This window comes from Lynx rufus, unplaced genomic scaffold, assembly GCF_022079265.1.
Source record: "Lynx rufus isolate CCGP_SWC_20201006 ecotype Redwood Valley unplaced genomic scaffold, mLynRuf1.p SCAF_15, whole genome shotgun sequence".
Lineage (NCBI taxonomy): Eukaryota > Metazoa > Chordata > Mammalia > Carnivora > Felidae > Lynx > Lynx rufus.
This window is the reverse complement of record NW_025814829.1, coordinates 31,188,173-31,207,011: the sequence shown is the minus strand read 5'-3', so window position 1 is coordinate 31,207,011 and position 18,839 is coordinate 31,188,173. Positions and strand designations below refer to the sequence as shown.

Below are 18,839 nucleotides of genomic sequence, written 5' to 3'. Positions count from 1 at the left end.
TAGCAAAGTAAGCAAAGTAACCCTGCAAAAACCAATCCAGTTTTTCGCCTAGTTTTTGCTTTGTTCCCACTCTCTCCTGGCTATGCAAGTCTTTCATTATATACAGCTCCTCAGGGCTCCTTTCTCTCTGGCTAGATTGCTTACTGCCCTGTTTTGGTTCCTTTTTGCTCAAATAAACTCTCCAAACTTTACACACGCCTCAGTGTATCTTTTAACAAACATCCTATTAAATTTCAGGTACACAGCATAAAAGGCCCAATATGTGTATGTTGCAAAGTGATCACCAGGGTAAGTCTAGTTAACAACGATCATCTCGTGTGGTTACGAATTTGTGTGTGTAATGAGAACTTTTAAGATCTACTTTCTTAGCAACTTTCAGATTTGCAATTCAGTATTATCAGCTGTAATCACCACACTATGCATTACATTCTCCGGGACTTACTGATTTCACAACAAGAAGTTTGGACCTCTCAAAGGGCCCTCTGTACATTAGACACTATGGGGTATTATCGGAAATGTATTCATGAACCAGACCCTGCTCTCAAAAAGCTCACTGTTGAGGAGGAATGTTTGAGATGCACAAGCTATAGGCTCCAAACTTCCCTGAGCATACGGGTCACCTGGAGCGAGTGGTAATGATACTGATTCCTGCCACCTTGCCCCATCTAAAATATTCTGGCAGAATCCCATGGTCTTGGAAGCTTGGGAGGTAGTGCTATCAAGGGAGAAAGAGGAAGGCTGCTTGGAGGAGGCAGCATTGAGATGGACTTGAGATGGGGCAGGATTTGGATGTGGAGGAGGGATGGGTGAATCAGGCATGGGAAACACATGAGCAAAGGAAAGAAGCCAGGAAATTTGGGAGGGACAGAAAGCCGCATTTGGTTCCATTTGGCCACTGCGCAAAGGGAAATAATGGTGAGATGAGGTGGAAAGGCGGCCTGAAGACCAACTGTGGTGGCCCAGGACATGAGGGTATAGACTGATTTTGACTGAAGGGAAGAGAAGTACCGACTGGTTCTGAGAAGGGAGTGACAGCATCCGGTAAGTAGGCAATTTACAGAAGAGCAACCAGTGGCTCAGAAAGGGTTGATGAGCTACCTAAAGTCACACTGGTAGAAGGAGAAAGGCCAGAACTCAAACCTGCTACTCTGATTCCAGAGGTAAGGGGGTGGGAGGAGAAGGACAGAACTGGCCCTTACTGAGTCCTCAGTGTTTCCAGGCACAGAGCCAAGTGATTAGCATGTATTATCCCACCTCACCACACCTGTAGGAGGTAAGAAGCCTGAGTTTCAGACAAAAGTGCATATTCTTTCTCCAGAAACAGGAAGGAAAGGGTGATGGGGAAGATGTGAAGGAGACAGACTCAACAGGATTGGGAAACTGAGCAAAGGAACGATGGTGGAAGCAGGGCGGCGCCATGGAAGAGGGGACAGTCTCGTGGAAGGGGGTGGGGACAGCCTGGTAAAGTGGGGGGGGGGGGGAAGCCCCATGGAAGCAGGATAGCTTCTCTTCAGCACCCTGCCTGCATTTTCATTAACTGCCTCTGTCGGGCCTGCTTTGGACTCTGGCTTTCTTCACTTTTTATTTAAAACACTTTGTTACCGGAACACCACACAGATCATTAGCTGCTGGTTTTCATAAACCACAAGTGGAATGAAAGAAAGGTTTAAAAAGAATGCTGTGCTACTGCAGTCGCTTCAGAGAAGATGAGCTTGCAGCAGGCAGGGACAAAAGACACTTGGTGGCTCCCCCAGGTGCCACTTCTCCCTTCCAGTTGCCACAAAGAGAAAATCAGCAGGGCCTAATTAGGACTGCAAAGACACAGAGTTTAGGCTCACCTCAGATGGGAGCAGCTCTTAATCAGCACATTTGCTTTTCATGCCACTATTAAAATTTATTTCCTTGGACAAATGAAAGTTGACTTCCACGTTATATTTATAAATTAAAACTCCAAAATCCTAGGGGCACCTGGGTGGCTCAGTCAGATCAATTCTCGATTTTGGCTCAGGTCATGATCCCAGGGACGTGTGATCAAGCCCAGCACCAGGATCTGCATGGAGCATGGAGCGTGCTTAAGATTCTCTCTCACTTCCTTTGCCCCTCTGCACACACTCTCTCTCCCTCTCTCTTTCACAAAAATAAAAATAGGGACGCCTGGGTGGGTCAGTTGGTTGAGCATCTGACTTCAGCTCAGGTCGTGATCTCAGAGTCTGTGAGTTTGAGCCCCGTGTCGGGCTCTGTGCCGACAGCTCGGAGCCTGGAGCCCATTTCAGATTCTGTGTCTCCCCTCTCTCTCTGACCTTCCCCCGTTCATGCTCTGTCTCTCTCGGTCTCAAAAAAATAAATAAAGGTAAAAAAAAAATTTTTTTTAAATAAAAATAAAAATACATAAAATAAATTAAAAAATAAATTTTTTTTAAGTTTATTTATTTTGAGAGAGAGAGATAGAAAGCATGAGTCGGGGAGGGCAGAGAGGGAGGGAGAGAATCCAAAGCAGGCTCCATACTGCCAGCTATGGAGCCTGTATGGGGCTCAAACCCATGAACCACGAGATCGTGACTTGAGCCAAAACCAAGAGTCAGAGGCTTAACTGACTGAGCCACCCAGGCACCCCTAAAAAATAAAAAAATTAATTTAAAAACATCTAAAATCCTATGTAACAAATCAGGTATTTTGCCTCTGAATTATCTTATGTGTGTGTTTAGAATATATACATAACAGTTTTATCTTTCTTTTATATTTATGTACAAAAATATCTACATACACATACAATAACTCAGAGACAAAATGCCTGTATATGCATATATACGCATCTTGTGTGTGTGTGTGTATATATACACATATATACACATATATGTATACACATATACATATATATATACATATACATACACACACATAGATATATATATCTTTAGATGTTTCATGTATGCATTTTAGTGTTTCTAAACTCCTAGACTGAATACAGATGCTAATTATCTTCCTATTACCATCTGGTTCTTACTTCCAGGGCCAAATGCCTACCTTCCTCTCCCTAACCTCTGTTTCCAGAGCAGCTTAGAGCCTAAACGGGGATCAACTATCCTAAGGAAAGAGGGAGGCTTATCCCCAGCTCTCTTCCTTCTTCTCGGGAGGAGTCTTTAGCCCAAATTAATCCTTCATTTGACTGCTTGCCTTCTTAAAGGCAGACTCTTTTGAACATTTCACACATCACAGAATCCAAGACATATTTCAAATGATGGTGAGCAGACTTCTTTGTCGACACCATGAATGCTACAATTGACTACAGCAAATGTGGTGGTAGACTTTGTGGTGCTCGAAATAAAGGAGGTTAAAAAACTGCCCTGTGATTCATGAAGCTCAAAACACCAACATTTTTTAGCCCAAACAACCCTTCTATTCTGCGCTAGAGCTAGTTTTATGAATGGGTCGGGTATAGGGTGTCACCCAGGGAAAGCCAAAAGCAGCTTTGTGCCTTTCAGAATTCAGTGAGCCATTAATTCACACATTACTGCAATTCGCTGCCCTCTGGCAATTCAAAGACTCCAGACTGTGCTGGAATCTCAGGATCCCCCTCCAGAGGAACAAAAGGCACCACAAGAAGTGAACAGTTCTCCCATTCTACCTTCTCTCTCACCAGAGCAAAACGCTTCACAGGGGCATACACTGTTTCATACAAACATTAGCATCTCTGTAGGATTAAATCTACACTATATTGAACACCATTCTAAAAGCAGAATCTGTTTACTCACAGAAAGGAATTTCTCTTCTACTCTGGAGATCTCAAATAGCTTTAGGGCCACACCAGAGGCTCAGTGACGTTTTCTATTTGCCGAAGAAGTATCAGTGGCAGGAGCCCACACTGCGTTTCTGCTAGTCCTGACAGGACATCAAGACACTATCCTTAGGACAAAAGTAGCGACTCTGATGTACTCACACATGATCTTTAGAATAAAAATGGAAAATAGTGGTAAAGAAAACTTACTTTGCTATTTACAAAAAAAAAATTCTTATTTGAAATGAATTATATAGCTGAGTATAAATAATATAGAAAAGAAGATGAAAGTACAGGTAGTATTTTTTCTAATTTTTAAATGTATAAGAATAATGGCAATGCAAAAATTGTAAAAGGAAGACAGACAAATTTAATCTTTCAGACATCACAGAAGATGGATGGCTTCAGGTCTTCTTTTAAAAGTCAGGATGACATCCTGTATCACTTAAAACTATTCCCTAATGTGAGGAACTCAGAGAAGGGCAGGAGGGCAGGTACAAAGCAGTTACAGCGTGCGTTTGTAAGAAGGGTGCAGCTGCCTACAACTCTGGGTAAAATGGAAAGATGCCTGGGGACGCCTGGGTGGCTCAGTCAGTTAAGTGTCTGACTCTTGATTTGGGCTCAGATGGTGATCTCACGTTTCCTGAGATGGAGCCTGAGCCAGGCATCAAGCTCTGTGCTAATGTGGAGTCTGCTTAGGATTCTCCCTCTCCCCCCCCCCCCACTCTCTGCCCTCTCCTGCTCACAACTCCCACCTCTCTCTCAAATCAATAAACTTAAAAAAAGAGAGAAAAATGCCTCAGTCAGCAAGAATCCAACCCAACATCACTGATCATTTTTACTTTCTTGCCAAAACTAAACTAAGCTAAACTTAAACACGCTACCCTGGTCTTTAAAATGAAACAGAGCTATTTTCTTCCATAATCTCTCTTCCCAGATTGGGCTTTTTTTTTTCCTTTTTCTTTTGTAGAGTTACATTAAGAATCCCAACCAAGAGCCTTCTTCTGGGGCTATTCTTAAGTGAGTTGTGATTACTGTTTCCTGAAAGTCTTTCCTTTGATTTCTGTGAGATTTGGAAGGACTGAGGTCACTCGATTTTCCCACAGTTGTCATAAAACACCAATACCAAAAATGCTCACATTTCATTAAACGTGACAGCTCCTTCCTGCCCCACAGCTCAGTGAAATACCCCAACAGCTTAAAGGGAAGCATGCCCCTCCTTGCAGTTGCCTGGGCTGGGATTACAGATAGGGCTCCTGGCTTTGTGGAAATTTATGTCATTCCAGAGAAGTCGACATTGCTTCCATCAACATAAAAGATGCAGCTGATTAATTTCAGGGAGGCTGCAGTTTCTCTTATGCCAAACACAAAGTGTTCAATACAGCCGATGACCCAGAGTACATGTTAAGAGCTTGTTGTAGCCAATAAATGTAGTTAATTAAAAAAAAATCGATGCCAATTTCTCCAACACCTCCTCTTTTACAAAGGGAATATATTTTCTTCTCTTAGCCAATACAGGGTGAGAAGGATTCAAGCAGCACTGCCTCACTCTTCCAACCCTACAGTTCTCTGCAGTGACTGAGTAACAGGAAAATGCCATTGCTCTGTGGGCCGCAAAGACACCACTCCCTGCCTTTGCTTCCCAGCTCCCAGAGCAATCACTCGCTGCTTCTCTCCACCCAACTGAAACCACTTTCTTTAAGTCTAAAGGACACTTAACACCTTCTGGTGACTAAATACAAGAGCCCCTCCAATTAAAAAGAAAAAAATCTCCACTCAAACCACCCTCTCCACCAGCTGCCTGGCCTTTCTTCCTTCTCCTTCACAGCTTAACTCCTTTTTTTTTTCTTTTGAGACACACACACACACACACACACAGAGGGAGCGTGAGCAGAGGAGGGGCAGAGGGAGACTGAGAGTGGGAGAGAGGAAAAGAGAGAGGGGGAGAGAGACAGAATCTCAAACAGACTCCACGCTCAGCACAGAGCCCAACATGGGGGCTGGATCCCATGACCCTGGGATCATGACCCAAGCAGAAGTCGAGTGAGATGCTCAAATGACCGAGCCACCCAGGCACCCCCACTGCTTAACTCCTTGAGACAGTTGCTGCTGCCACTCCATCACCTGCCCCTCACACAGTACCCCAACCCACTTCAACCTGACTTCAAGGCCATCATGCCAGTGAAATAGTTCTCACTAAGGCGCCCATGAGAAACAGTGCTCAGTCCCCTTCAGTCTTAACCTCCCAAGCCAGGAGCAGAAAGGATGCATTTCTAAAGGGAGCTACAAATAAAGGGGTGATACCCCACCCCATCCTGGGATTCCTAAGAGATGGAGAACTGGCGGCTCCCAGCAACTACCTCCCCCCAACATCTCTACCCTCCAGCTCCCAAACTGGGAGGAGCATAAAGGAAGGAACTCAGAGTCTTCAAATTCTTGGCTTGGTGCAGAGTGTATCATGGCCATGGGGGAAGGGGGTGGAATGAGGAGACTTCATCACAGAGACTGGGCACTCCTGCAAGAAGGGGAGACTGACCCCTCATTCCCCAAGTTGATTTGCTCTGCCCAAACATGTTGATTTGCTCTGCCCTTACCAAAGCAAAGGAAAGGACAACTGCAGAGAGATGTCAGGGCAGAAAGAAGCCTTACCCCCTACTTCTGCTTGGTTCACAGAACACTAAGGTGACTAGTTCGAGCATCTCACCAGTACCACCCAAAAGGGCCAACCGCCAGGACAAAGGGATCCCAGCACCAGTTACATTAGAAACACTGAACTTCCCCCTTACCCTCCTCCCCACCCAACATAGGAAATGCGGTTGGGTCCCAGAAGAAGGAAAGGCAGGAGGGGTCCCAGAGGCAGACCACCCCTCCCCCCACCTCAAGGCCCCTCACACCATAAGCCTGGCAAGTGATAAGCTCAGGGAAAGCTTTAAATCAAATGCCTGTTTTTCTCATAGTGGTACTCCCAGACATATCCAAGTACATGGCCCATGACAGGATTAATAATTCTTTGTTGAATAAGTGGCTGAACAGTTTCTTCTTAATCCTTGCCCTCCTTGTCCTTTCTGCCTCATTTTGTTCATTCACTCGAAGCACAAATGTTTGTTGAAGGTTGACTCTACAATCTAATCACAGAAAGGCGACTAAGACACGTTCCTTGCCCTCAAGAAAGTTAGTAGAGAAAATAAAGTACAAACTTGCATCCACCACAAGGATCAGGTGAACAGTGGCATGGTAGCAGGACAAAGTACCAAAGACACTAACTCAAAAATCCAAACCACTCCTGGAAGTGTACCCAGACTGCTTTTATCAGCGTACACATGGAATCCTCATGCCTGCCTTTTCGGTGAACTCTGGTCTTTCATCCCTTCTGCTGTAATGCATTTACCCTTTAATGCATCAAGGGTAGTAGTTAACACACTACCATCTATGTGTGATATCCTGGAGAATGCTAGGGAAATCTATATTCCTTGGGCCTAGGGTGGGCCAAAAAGATTTCAGTGCACACCTTTGGATGAGGCCCTGGAGAAATGACGAGGTGTAGGTGGCCTTTCTTGGAACACCACTGTATGTGATGCAGCACAAAGGAAATGTTGTGGGTTTAGGATAAAGGCGATGCCAATGATGCACGTTTCCCTTCACACAGCATCTTACCCACACAAAGACAGCCCTGCATGGTGGCAAGCTGAACTACTGTAACACCTACCCAGAAAATCACATGGGATTTATAACTGTGTATTAGCAGACTCTTAGAATTAGCATTTACAGTCTCCTATTTGCAGAAAGCAAATCACTCTACATAATTTCTAGTTCCCTTGTAATCACTAGCTTACAGTCCTTCGGAAACCATTATTGCTTCTCACGTGCCTTTCTGACAAGCATTTTTTATGACCATTTTTCACCATTATTAGAATAATACATGCCCAATACAAAAAATCTAGAAAATACAGCAAAGTTGACAGCAGAAAAATATGCAAATTTTTACCAGCCCTGTTAATATTCTGGTATATTTCCATTTAACCTCTGTTTGATTTAATAGCTATTTGGAATTAATATGCCCCATAAGCCACTCTGGTAAAAATCACCAATAAACTTAGGATATAAACTGCCATCTGTAATCTCTTCCAATTATGAACGAGGTTGTATCTGCATGACTATAAAACAACCAGTAGATTCAACTTTAAAAGCTTAAATTCAATGGAGGGAAAATTGGTGAAGTGGGTTGTTTAAGGTATGAAGGCAAGCTGACTCTCTTCATTTCTCTATTTGTCTTCCCAGCAGCCCAGCACTTGGAACAAGTTTGCCCATGCTTTTGGGAAACTACCACTTTAGCTATAAACCGCTTTACACAGAAGTTCCTCTGACTGTTTAAAAAAAGGATAATTTTGCGTGCAATTCTTGGAGGCCCTAAACACCGTAATGTTAGCAGTGTGTGGGTTTTTTTTTTTTTGACAAGTATACAATTGCCATTATTTAACAAGATATTTAAAAAGGATTGTATTTTCATCTCAGTCTTCCATAATAGACATGCTATGCAATGATATCTAGAATTAAAATGATGGGCTTACCTGATTAAGAAATCATGCAGTCCAACGTCAAAATACCTGTTCAAAGAAGACACAGACAAGTATATCAGTAAAAGAAATGCGCAGCAACGGCAGACTTGACCAAAAACATGTAAATTGCATTCAGAGCACGGTGAATAAATCAATCACTCTGTAACAGTGGTTCTCAAAGTATAGCCCCTGGAGTGGGGCCATTACAGCAGCATTACCTGGGAACTTGCTGGACATGCGAATTCTCAGGCCCTACCTCAGGCATACTGATTCAGACACTCTGGGGATGGGGCTCGGCAATTAGATTTGACAAGCCCTCCAGGCAATTCTGATGCAGAACCACTGCTCTATGAGAGCAAAAGTGTCTCAGCAAGTCTACGCTTTTTCTCTAGAAAAAAAAAAAGCCACAGGGTAGATTTTGTCACTTTGCCAGTAGGTGAGTCCTTTTATCACACTAGTTGTCTTAGATGTTTACTTGCTCAAAAATAAATGAAATTATGTTTTACAAGTACAAAACCATTGGGGCCAAAGGTAAGAACAGGGGGTGGGGAAGCGTCAACTCTGTCCTTCCATGCTCCTCCCAGCCGCAGTCCCCAGAGCATTTTTTTTAAATTTTTTGATGTGTGTTTATTTTTGAGAGACAGAGAGAGACGGAGTGTGAGCAAGGGAGAGGCAGAGAGAGAGGGATACCCAGAATCCTAAGCAGGCTCCAGGCTCTGAGCTGTCAGCACAGAACCCAACACGGGGATCGAATTCACAAGTTGTGAGGTCACGACCTGAGCCAAAGTCGGATGCTTAATGGATGCCGCCACCCAGGTGCCCCTGTCCCTGGAGCTTTTTACCAAAGAGCAGCCCTGTCCATAGCTGGGTCTGCCCTGGGAGGGAAGAGAGAAGACCAGCTCCATGAACTTGCTGGTGAGCCTGCCCTTGTGCCTGGGCCTCTCACCAGGCACCTCCCACCAGTAAGTCCTGGGCAGTGGTGGACCCTTTCACATACAACTTCCCCTGACACCCCCAAATGGGCTGAGTCCATATGAATGGCACTGCCTTGGTTTCTCTACCACATTTGTTCTCCCTACACCTCTAACCACTTAACCAGTGTCCTTCTCTCACCTTTGGGTCTGGTTGTGAGTAAAAAGGCTCGGTGGCCGGAACCGTGATGCTGCTGTCCACCACACATAACCACTACTCCTAACACCTAGAAGGTGGTCACTGTGTCCCACCCAACAGACTGGCCTCCCAGGTTAGCGGAGTAAAGCCTGCCGGAGTAAAGCCTGAGTTACTTCTGTCCCTACAGACAATGAGCAAGAGAAACAGAAATCCCCCCTAGAGTGGGGTCCGACTGCCCAGGCCCTGACTGTCCCTAGGTTCCAGCTCCACCCCTGCCCCGTTTCTGGAACATTCCAGCATGCCTGGAACCTCACCTCACCTGACATCTAGCGGATGCTTACTGACATTAAAGTAGGATGCCTTTGGGTACCTTTAAATGGCAAGCTTCCTTTGTGTACTGAAGCATCTGTTTACAGGTCAATGGACAGAGTAGGATAGAAGAGAGCAAAAAAGTTCACTGGATCACTTACCTGAAGTCATTACACGATTCTAGGAAGATACATAGGTCTTCTGAAAAGAGCTCTAAAGGGAGATGTCCCTGCAGGATTCACTGATTTGCTTCAGTTGATATTACACTGACCTGAGATGCTAAGTTCTGCCTACGATCATATTTAATGCAAATTAAAAAAAAAAAACTGAAATGATCCCTCCTCTCAACCCAAACCAAGGCCATGTTCCTCAGCCACATAAGTAAATATTCATATGACAGATAGCAATTTTAAGATCTCCAGGATCTGCAACGTGGGAGATACAAGTTTGTATAGATTAGAACAAAGATCTCAGCCTCCTTCACTCATCCAAAACCTATTCAGCCCTTTCAATTACATCAGCTACATAAAGCATCAGACTCTGTTGCAGGAATCATAGCATAAAATAGACACAGAGGGGATCAGAAAGAACCACAATATGGTGGTGAGGTAGGTGGAGGAAGATTCTGAGGGAGTAATGAACAACCTAATAATATTCACAGAAATGACTATGAAGTATTTAGAAGGTGGCAACTACTGTATGGTGCCCACATACACAAGCCATTGCCGGTGAGGCGAGGGATTGGCATCTCCATTCATCAGTGCAGGGAACTAAAGCGGAGAGGCTAAATAACCTGCAGAGCTCACAGCTAGTAGAGGACAAATCTGGGAGTCAAACTGGGCCCTAAAAGCCATGAATTGCTTACTCTTCCCACTAAAAGCATAGGCTCTCACTGCCTCTCATTATTAATAATTGAAATTCTTCATTCTAAGAACCGGTCCCTTTCCACCTCCTCTGATTTCTGGTTTTCCCACCATGGCTGCCCGGCCCCAGGCAAGCCCACCCCCTGCCTCCCTGGGCACAGCTGCCCCACAAGTGCCATCTATCTCCCTGAGTCTTAGAATCAAGTCAAGTTCTGGGAAGTTATATACCTTCTCTAGGCTGCAGCTTCTCCGTGGGAAAATGGATAGCCCTTATTCATGGAGGGTTATGAGAATTAGGTGATAAGCAAAAATACAGTGCTTAGCACAGTGCTTGGTATACTGTGAGTACTCAATAAATAGTAATCTCCTTCCCTCCAATTTTTAAGAGAAGTTGTGGTTTATATATACAATGGAATACTACTTGGCAATGAGAAAGAACGAAATATGGCCCTTTGTAGCAACGTGGATGGAACTGGAGACTGTGATGCTAAGTGAAATAAGCCATACAGAGAAAGACAGATACCATATGTTTTCACTATTATGTGGATCCTGAGAAACTTAACAGAAGACCATAGGGGAGGGGAAGGAAAAAAAAAGTTACAGAGAAGGAAGGAGGCAAACCATGAAAGACTCTTAAAAACTGAAAATAAACTGAGGGTTGATGGGGGGTGGGAGGGAGGGGAAAGTGGGTGATGGGCATTGAGGAGGGTACCTGTTGGGATGAGCACTGGGTGTTGTATGGAAACCAATTTGACAATAAATTTCATATTAAAAAAATAAAGAAGAAAGAAAGAAAGAAAGAAAGAAAGAAAGAAAGAAAGAAAGAAAGAAAGAAAGAAAGAAAGAAAGAAAGAAAGAGTGAGTTGTTTTAATGGAAGCCCAATAGTAGGAGAAGGAAACCACATCGAAAGGACATAACAGATCTCACTATGCAGCCCAGAAAGACAGGTAAGGTGATCCAGGGCACAGGGAGGGCCTGGACAGTAGGGTAGAGGGTAGTACAGCTGGAGAGCTGAGGGACAGGGACAGAACTCAGGAAATAGGCAAGGGAGCAGGAAGACCAATTATTCTATGGAGGCCTCATAGGGAGCCTTGAAGGTGGATGTGAGAGCCGGCAGGGAGTACAGGGGAGTGGGGTCTTGCCGCCAGGCAGGGAAGGCATCATCCTATCCTGCCTGCCCTGGCCCTGACTGGCATCTAAGAAGTGCCAGCACACACTGGTGCATGCCCAGCTTCACCTGCCACCACGGCATCCTCTAAAGTCTAGGGCCTAAATGTACAGAAGTCAGTGACTGTGACACGTGGTGTTTCAGAACATTTCTTCTTGTGCATGTGTGGCTGGTCACGGATGGAATTTGGGGCTGGGACAAGTGGGTGTCTTTAAGCATCCTGTGATAGGCAGGCTTGGGAGAAGCTGATAGTCACTTGGAAACAAATGGAATGAAGAAGGTCAATGGGGATTGGCAACATAAAATGTACCAGGAAAAATGTAAGGGGAAGAAAACAGAATTTCCTCACAGGTATTCATGTCTTACTCTTTCGCTACATCAATTCATCTGTGTTGATATTCATTCATTCATTCATTCATTCATTCAACCAAGAGATATTTTGTCAGAGCCTTCTGTGTGCCTGGCGCTGCTCCAGCCCTGAGGACATGGGCGAGAGTAACACAACAAGGGCCCCACCACGCACGGCACCCTGTCTTAGGTGGAAGGGGTGAACAGTAAGTAAGCCCTCCATAAAGAAGAGAACACCAGAGGCAGAGAACTCACACAGGTGACAGGACAGAGGGGTGGACCACGCAGCTGCTCAGGGAAGTCCTCTCTGGCCAGGTGACATCCGGGTTGAGACCTGTATGGTCAGAAAGGGCGAGCAATGCCAAGACCGGAGGAAGAGTGTTCCAGGCAGCAGGACATGCGGGAAAAGCCCCAAGGTGGGAAGGAATGCGGCAGGATGGAGGAAAGAAAGAAGCCAGCATGACTGGGACAAGCTGAAGTGGGGGAGGGGGGCAGGGAGCAGATCTGAAAAGGCTGTACCTAAGGGTTAGGGCTTCATTTCAATATCCATGGGAAGCACAGAGGGTCTTTACCAGGGGAATGCTATTTTTTTCATTTGTTTAAATTTCATTCATTTAGGGGTGTGCTTTGATTTATCTGTGTATGAAAAGAATACTCTGGGTGTCCTGAAGAGAAAGGATGGGGACAGAAGCAGGGCAGGGAGCCGCTGCAGTCTAGGTGACAGGTGACGGGGACTCACCCCAGATGCAAACACTGGAAACAGAGCGGAGACATGGGGATGGATTCAGACACGATTCTGTGGACGAGTACAAAAACTTGCTCTTTGAGGGAGGGAGGGAAGGAGGGACAGAGGGGAAAAAGTAATCTGCAAAACAACAGAGGGCCTCACAGCCTGCAGTTCCACACCAAGCAACTGGTGGCTCAGCCAGGCCGTGGCTGCTTCTGGAAGCTCCACAGGAATGCTTGGTGGCCCGCATCCAGACCAATGGAATGACAATGTTCTGTGACTGGTTTAATTTGGAGAATGGCTCCCCTGCTGGAAGAACTGTAAATTATGGCAATGGTTTGGGATCTTTTTAATGAATTTATTGTGGTAGAATACACACAACATAAAACTTCCATTTTAACCATTTCTTAAGTGTACACCTCAGTGGCATTAAGTACACTCACACTGTTGTGCAAACAACACCACCGCCCACATCCAGAACTTTTTCAACCTTCCACTCCTCTTTACCATGGTAAGGCTGATTTGGGGTCTTTCCAAAGGGTTCAGGGGTGCCCCCTCACATGGGGCTGTGTCTTTAATTTCAAAACACGAGCCAACCAATGAAGTCTAGAGATCTCTTCTCACTTAGTTTTCCTGTATAGATGTAAAAGATGCCTTCGGGAACTAGAATAATAAAGGAAACATGCTTTTCTTTTTTTATTTTAGAATTGTATGCCAGGCACTGGGCTAGGCCCTCAGTGTATTCCCTCTTCCAGTCCTCATCACCTGCCAAAATAGATCCTTATTTTATAAAGCCTCATGTCCTTATCCCCTATCACATAGCTGGTAAATGGCCAAGTCAGGATCAAGCTGAGTAACAAACGTCAAAGTCAGCACTTTTTCCCTTTCTGTGCTCAGCTGCTGACTCATTTAACAAATATTTACCATGTGCCGGGTAGTGAGAATTCAGTAATGCACAGCACAGAGCCCCTACCTCAAGGAAAGTTGAGCCTAAAGAATGGCGGAGTCAACAAGAATTTCAATACAGTGTGATTGATAACAATGTTCTGCCCCACCCCCCCACAATGGATTGCAAATTCCATGAGGGCAAGAACCAGAGCTGGCCACTGAGCAGATTCTCAATAAGTACCTGCTGAGTGAACCAACATGTGAATGATGTGCTGTAATAAGGCACCGATTCCTCTGTCTGCTTTGGCACTGAGCACAGGACGTTGCAGATAGAGATGCTCAAAGTGGTTATTTAATACATCAATTACTATGCATAAATATATAAAATACATACCCACAGATGGAAATGAGGCTTCTCTTCTGAAACAAGATATCTATCAAAGTGTAGCACAATACATCTTATCACCTTCTAAGAAAATGATCTCTCATAGCTACCAGCCCACAGTAAGGCAGGATTTCCTTAAGAGACATGAGAAACAGTGACCTTGCACATATTGCCCTTGATTCCTTCCAGAAATCAAAACTAGGAAGTCTTTTATGTGTGGATGTGATATGGAAGTTTTTGTTGTCTGAACGTCAACTGGTAGCAGCAGCGGGAGGCAGCTTTCAGCTTGCTGCATAAAAAGAAAGTTTCAAATAAGCTGCAATGTTCTAATACAGCTGTGAACTTCCCATCACAGGGTGAGCTCAAGCATGGGTTGTAAGGGTATTCAGAGGAGACTGAACCATCGCACAGAAAGCTGGGATGAATGGATGACCTTGAAGGGTCTGCCTAGCCTCAGGCTTCCGAGTCCCTGTTTAGTCACTTTCAGGAAGCATCTCCAAGTCGGAACACTCCCTTCCACAGCAGCAGCTCGTCTGATGACCATCAGCACGGTTGCAAACGGTGCCTGGGCTAATGCTCCCGCAGCAGCCCTGATGGCTTATTTATTACCATTTTGATTGCTGTCCTTGGTAGAGCCCCACAGGGCACTAGAATTAAGCTCACCGCGCCTGACACAGGAGTGCTGCAGGAGTGTTGACCCCCAGAGCAACCCCCGTGCTGGCAGAGGATGGTCAGCCCCACAGAGCATCTCCTTGGCAGAACTTGGAGTAGAACCCACAGGTGGTTCCAGGACTTGCTCTGCTCTGCCAGGCTGCCTGCCTTCCGGGCTTCAGGTCCTCAGGACCACAGCTGGTATGGTCACTTAGCAAGCCACGCGCAGGGCAGTGTTTGGATGAAGCATCACTTTCAGATCTCAGCTCTTGTTCTACTTCTTCAACCCACAGACCTCACAGTTTCTCATCTCCAGACGTGTTCATCCCACTAGTTGGCGGCCAGAGTTTAGCTCTCTCACATTCCTGCCTAGAAGTGTGAAACTGACTTGGTTGGAAGTAAAAACCAAATCAAATCACTAGGAAAATAAAGTTTATACCCAGACTCAAGGAGTCCTGACCAGTTCTGGCCAGGCTACCTAACTTAAATTCAAAGAATGGAAAAGACCTTAAAGTCTACCTAAGCTGACCTCCTCACTTGCCAGAGTGGGAAACAGGATAAAAAAGTTGAGGTAATCCTCACACAGTTCCACAACCAGCAGCAGAGCCAAGACTAACAGTCCCCGAGACCCTACTTCATCATTCAACATGTCACAACACAGCCCTCCTCCCAGTCTCAACTGGAATCTTTATTTTCAGGGGACGTCCCAGACAGTACTGGCAACAGGCCTCCTGATGACAGCACATAATAACCGGCACCATGTCATACCACGTCGATCCCGGCTGTGAAAGTCATGCGAATACAAAGCCTGCAGGATGCCTCTGCAGGAGCCCTCACTCTCTCACGTTCCTTCCACCATCTGGTCCTGTCTGGACCTAACCTGCATATCAATTTGAGATTCAGAGCCTGCTGAAAGTCAACAATAAATAGCGATGCTGGGTGTTATCTATAATAACCAAATTATGGGAACAGCCCAAGTGTCCAGCATTTGATGAATAGAAAAGGAAGATGTGGTGTGTGGACCTATGCATGCATGTACGCATACTATGGAATATTACTAAGCCATAAAAAATAATCAAGTCTTGCCTTTTGCAATGACACGGATATAGCTAGAGTGTCTTATGGTAAGTGAAATAAATCAGGGAAAATAAATACCATATGATCTCATTCATATGTGGAATTTAAAAAGCCAAACCAATAAGCAAATGGGGAGGGGGAGGGAGGGAGGCAAACCAAGAAACAGACTCTTAACCATAGAGAACAAACCAGAGAGGAGGGGGGCAGTGAAATAGGTGATGGGGATTAAGGAGGCACTTACTGTGATGAGCACTGGGGGATGTAAGGAACTGCTCAATGTCTATATTGTACACCTGAAACTACTATTACACTGCATGTTGACTAACAGGAATTTGAATAAAAGCTTTTTTAAAAAAGCGATGCTGGGGGAGCAGGAAAAGGGAAAGTGAACTTAGGCCAGAAAGACCCCATTTGGTGAAATACCAAAGTCTGACAGGAAAGTAGAAAGTGAGAACTGTAGCCCATGAGGACAAATTCTAAAAAGCAAACATAGTACAAAATGGTGTCGGGTTTCACAGGACATGCTCTTCGCTCCACCAGACAAGTGTGTCTGCCATCAGATCATTTATTAGCCAGAAAATTCTGGGAAAGTAGCCCAAAAGCCAGGTCATCTGGGCATTTCAGAGTACTGGAGAAAGAAAAGGAGAGAAGGTGCCAGTTTCAGGTATAAAGGGCTCAAGAGTGAAGAGCTTTACAGGAGAAACCACATCTCCCAATACGTGGAATTTAGGTCTGTGCTCCAGCTATCTCATTTAATAGTACTTGACCATGGACCAAAAAAAAAAAAAAATCACTGCTCCACATCACAGTTGTTTTAACTGTGGCACAGAGAAAATAATACCTATGGCACAAAAAAAGGAACAAATGTAGTGGGTACAAGTGGTTCATAATAAACCTTCCACAAATGCTCAAGATTATTTTCTTTCCTCCTCAGATTTTATGAAGTCCCTAAAGACTCTTTTCTAAACCGCATCAATGCCCTCTGCATTCATTCATCCAGCAAACATTTATCAAGCACCTTCTAGATGTCAGACACTGCGAGAGATGTCTAGGATACAACAGCTAAGTCCCCACCCTTGTGTATATTCCAGAAACAACTCCTGTATCTGATGGGTGATTTGAAAACGCTTTCTCTCAGTCTGTGGCTTGTCTTATTTTCTTAAAAGTATCTTTTGAAGCACAAAAGTTTTAAATTTTTAAAGATCCACGTTGTCATTTTTTTTTCTATCGTGGACCATGTATTTGGTATCATTACATAAGACAGCTTTGCCTAATCCATGGTCCTGAAGATTTTTCTCCTATGTTTTCTCCTAAAAGTTTTAAGCGTAGCTCTTACATTTCAGCCTTTAATCTATTTTAAGGTAATTTTTGTGCCCACCGTGAGGTAAGAGTCTAAGTTTATCTAGCTTTCCGTGTCTTCATGTAAAAATGTCTCCTGGACATCCCTGTCAACATGGAGGTCACTGGCAGCTTTGACAATTGTGTAGTCTCGTTGAGTGGTGGAAATGGAAGCCAGACCAGAGCCAAGAGCAGAGTGAATAAAAGGAGAGGAAGCAGAGACAGTGGCATATAAATAACTCATGCAATGACGTTGGTTCTGAAGAGGAGGGGGAAGGGTAATAGCCGCAAAGGGATAAGACAAACGAGGTTGTGTTTTGTTTATCTGGAGAGAAATCTTCCACTGGGATAGGTGATGGGTGCAGATGGCAGAAGACTTCATGGAGGCAAGAATTTTAACAGAATAGGAAGCAGAGCTATCGTGAGAGAAAAATGGATAATGCTTAGACTCCTCCCACTGGAAGCCAACTGGCAGTGACTCCCACAGAACATCACTCAGGTTGGAACACAAAGTGTTACTGAGATGCAGGGGAGCTGATTCCAGAGCCGCAGGAGATGGTAACAGATGTGCTCTTCTTTCTTCCGGATGGCACTTGCAACAGTGATGCCCCTAAGGGGCAACCAGAACAGCAACACAGAAGGAGAAAACTCCGTATCTCTGATGGCACTACTGATAGGGTCCTGCTGATCCTGCCCCACCCCCTGCTGCCTCTGACAACACAGCAACTCGATTATCTCCAAATAGAGAGTAATAACTGACTTGTGCCTTTCATTCCCCCCTCAGGAAAGACTGTATAGAGACATGGGCCTCAGCTCCAAATTATAAAGTAAACTGGGCCCAAGATACCCAGTGCTTCAGGAACCACAACCAAGTAGGTCAGGCATCAAAAAGTTGGGGATTAGGAACTGGGCAATTAAACAAGTCAACGCTTACCCAAAATAATGCCACCAGGTCTCAAAAATGTAACACAAAGCAAATGCTTACACAATCTTAAAGGTTGATAATTTCTTCTCTGACAGAATGTGACCCAAGGTTGGAAACAGATATGTTTCCAGTCAGTCATGTTATTAAAATTTCATTCCAATGCTCAGCTTTGCTCTTGTGAGTACACGTTACAATGAAGATCCTTCATGATACAGAGTTTGATGAAGTTGCTCACTACAGCTGGGGAAACTGCCATCACATGATCATATCAAGGACCTAGTTTTGCCTCTTGGAAGAGTCGAAAATTTGGTTCTTCCACTGTCACTAATCCAAGGCCGACTAGTTTGAAAAGACAGAAACAAGATTCAACTGTGTTTTTAACAGGGGTGAGGTACACAGGTTTTTCCTCCTTTTTTACAGGGAAACAAAAAATTCTTTACTGTAATGGAATTCAAAAATAATGGTCATTATATCTAAAAGTGATACTTAACAGGGCGCCTGGGTGGCTCAGTCGGTTGGGTGTCTGACTTTGGCTCAGGTCACGATCTTGCGGTTCGTGAGTTTGAGCCCCACGTTGGGCTCTGTGCTGACAGCTCAGAGCCTGGAGCCTGCTTCCAATTCCGTGTCTCCCTCTGTCTCCCTCTCTCTTTGCCCCTCTCCTGCTCGTGCTATGTCTCTCTCTCTCAAAAATAAACATTAAAATAAAAATTTTTAACCG

General features: G+C 44.7%; 1 protein-coding gene across 3 annotated transcripts in view; it reads right to left on the bottom strand.

Annotated features, from left to right (window-relative positions):
* Nucleotides 1-18,839, bottom strand: part of HHAT (hedgehog acyltransferase) — a 299,112-nt gene that overhangs the window by 130,613 nt on the left and 149,660 nt on the right. For all 3 annotated transcript variants that reach the window (XM_047077282.1, XM_047077283.1, XM_047077284.1), the window contains one exon: nt 8,344-8,379. In XM_047077282.1, coding sequence (XP_046933238.1) covers nt 8,344-8,379 — 36 coding nt within the window. The remainder of the gene's footprint in view (nt 1-8,343; nt 8,380-18,839) is intronic.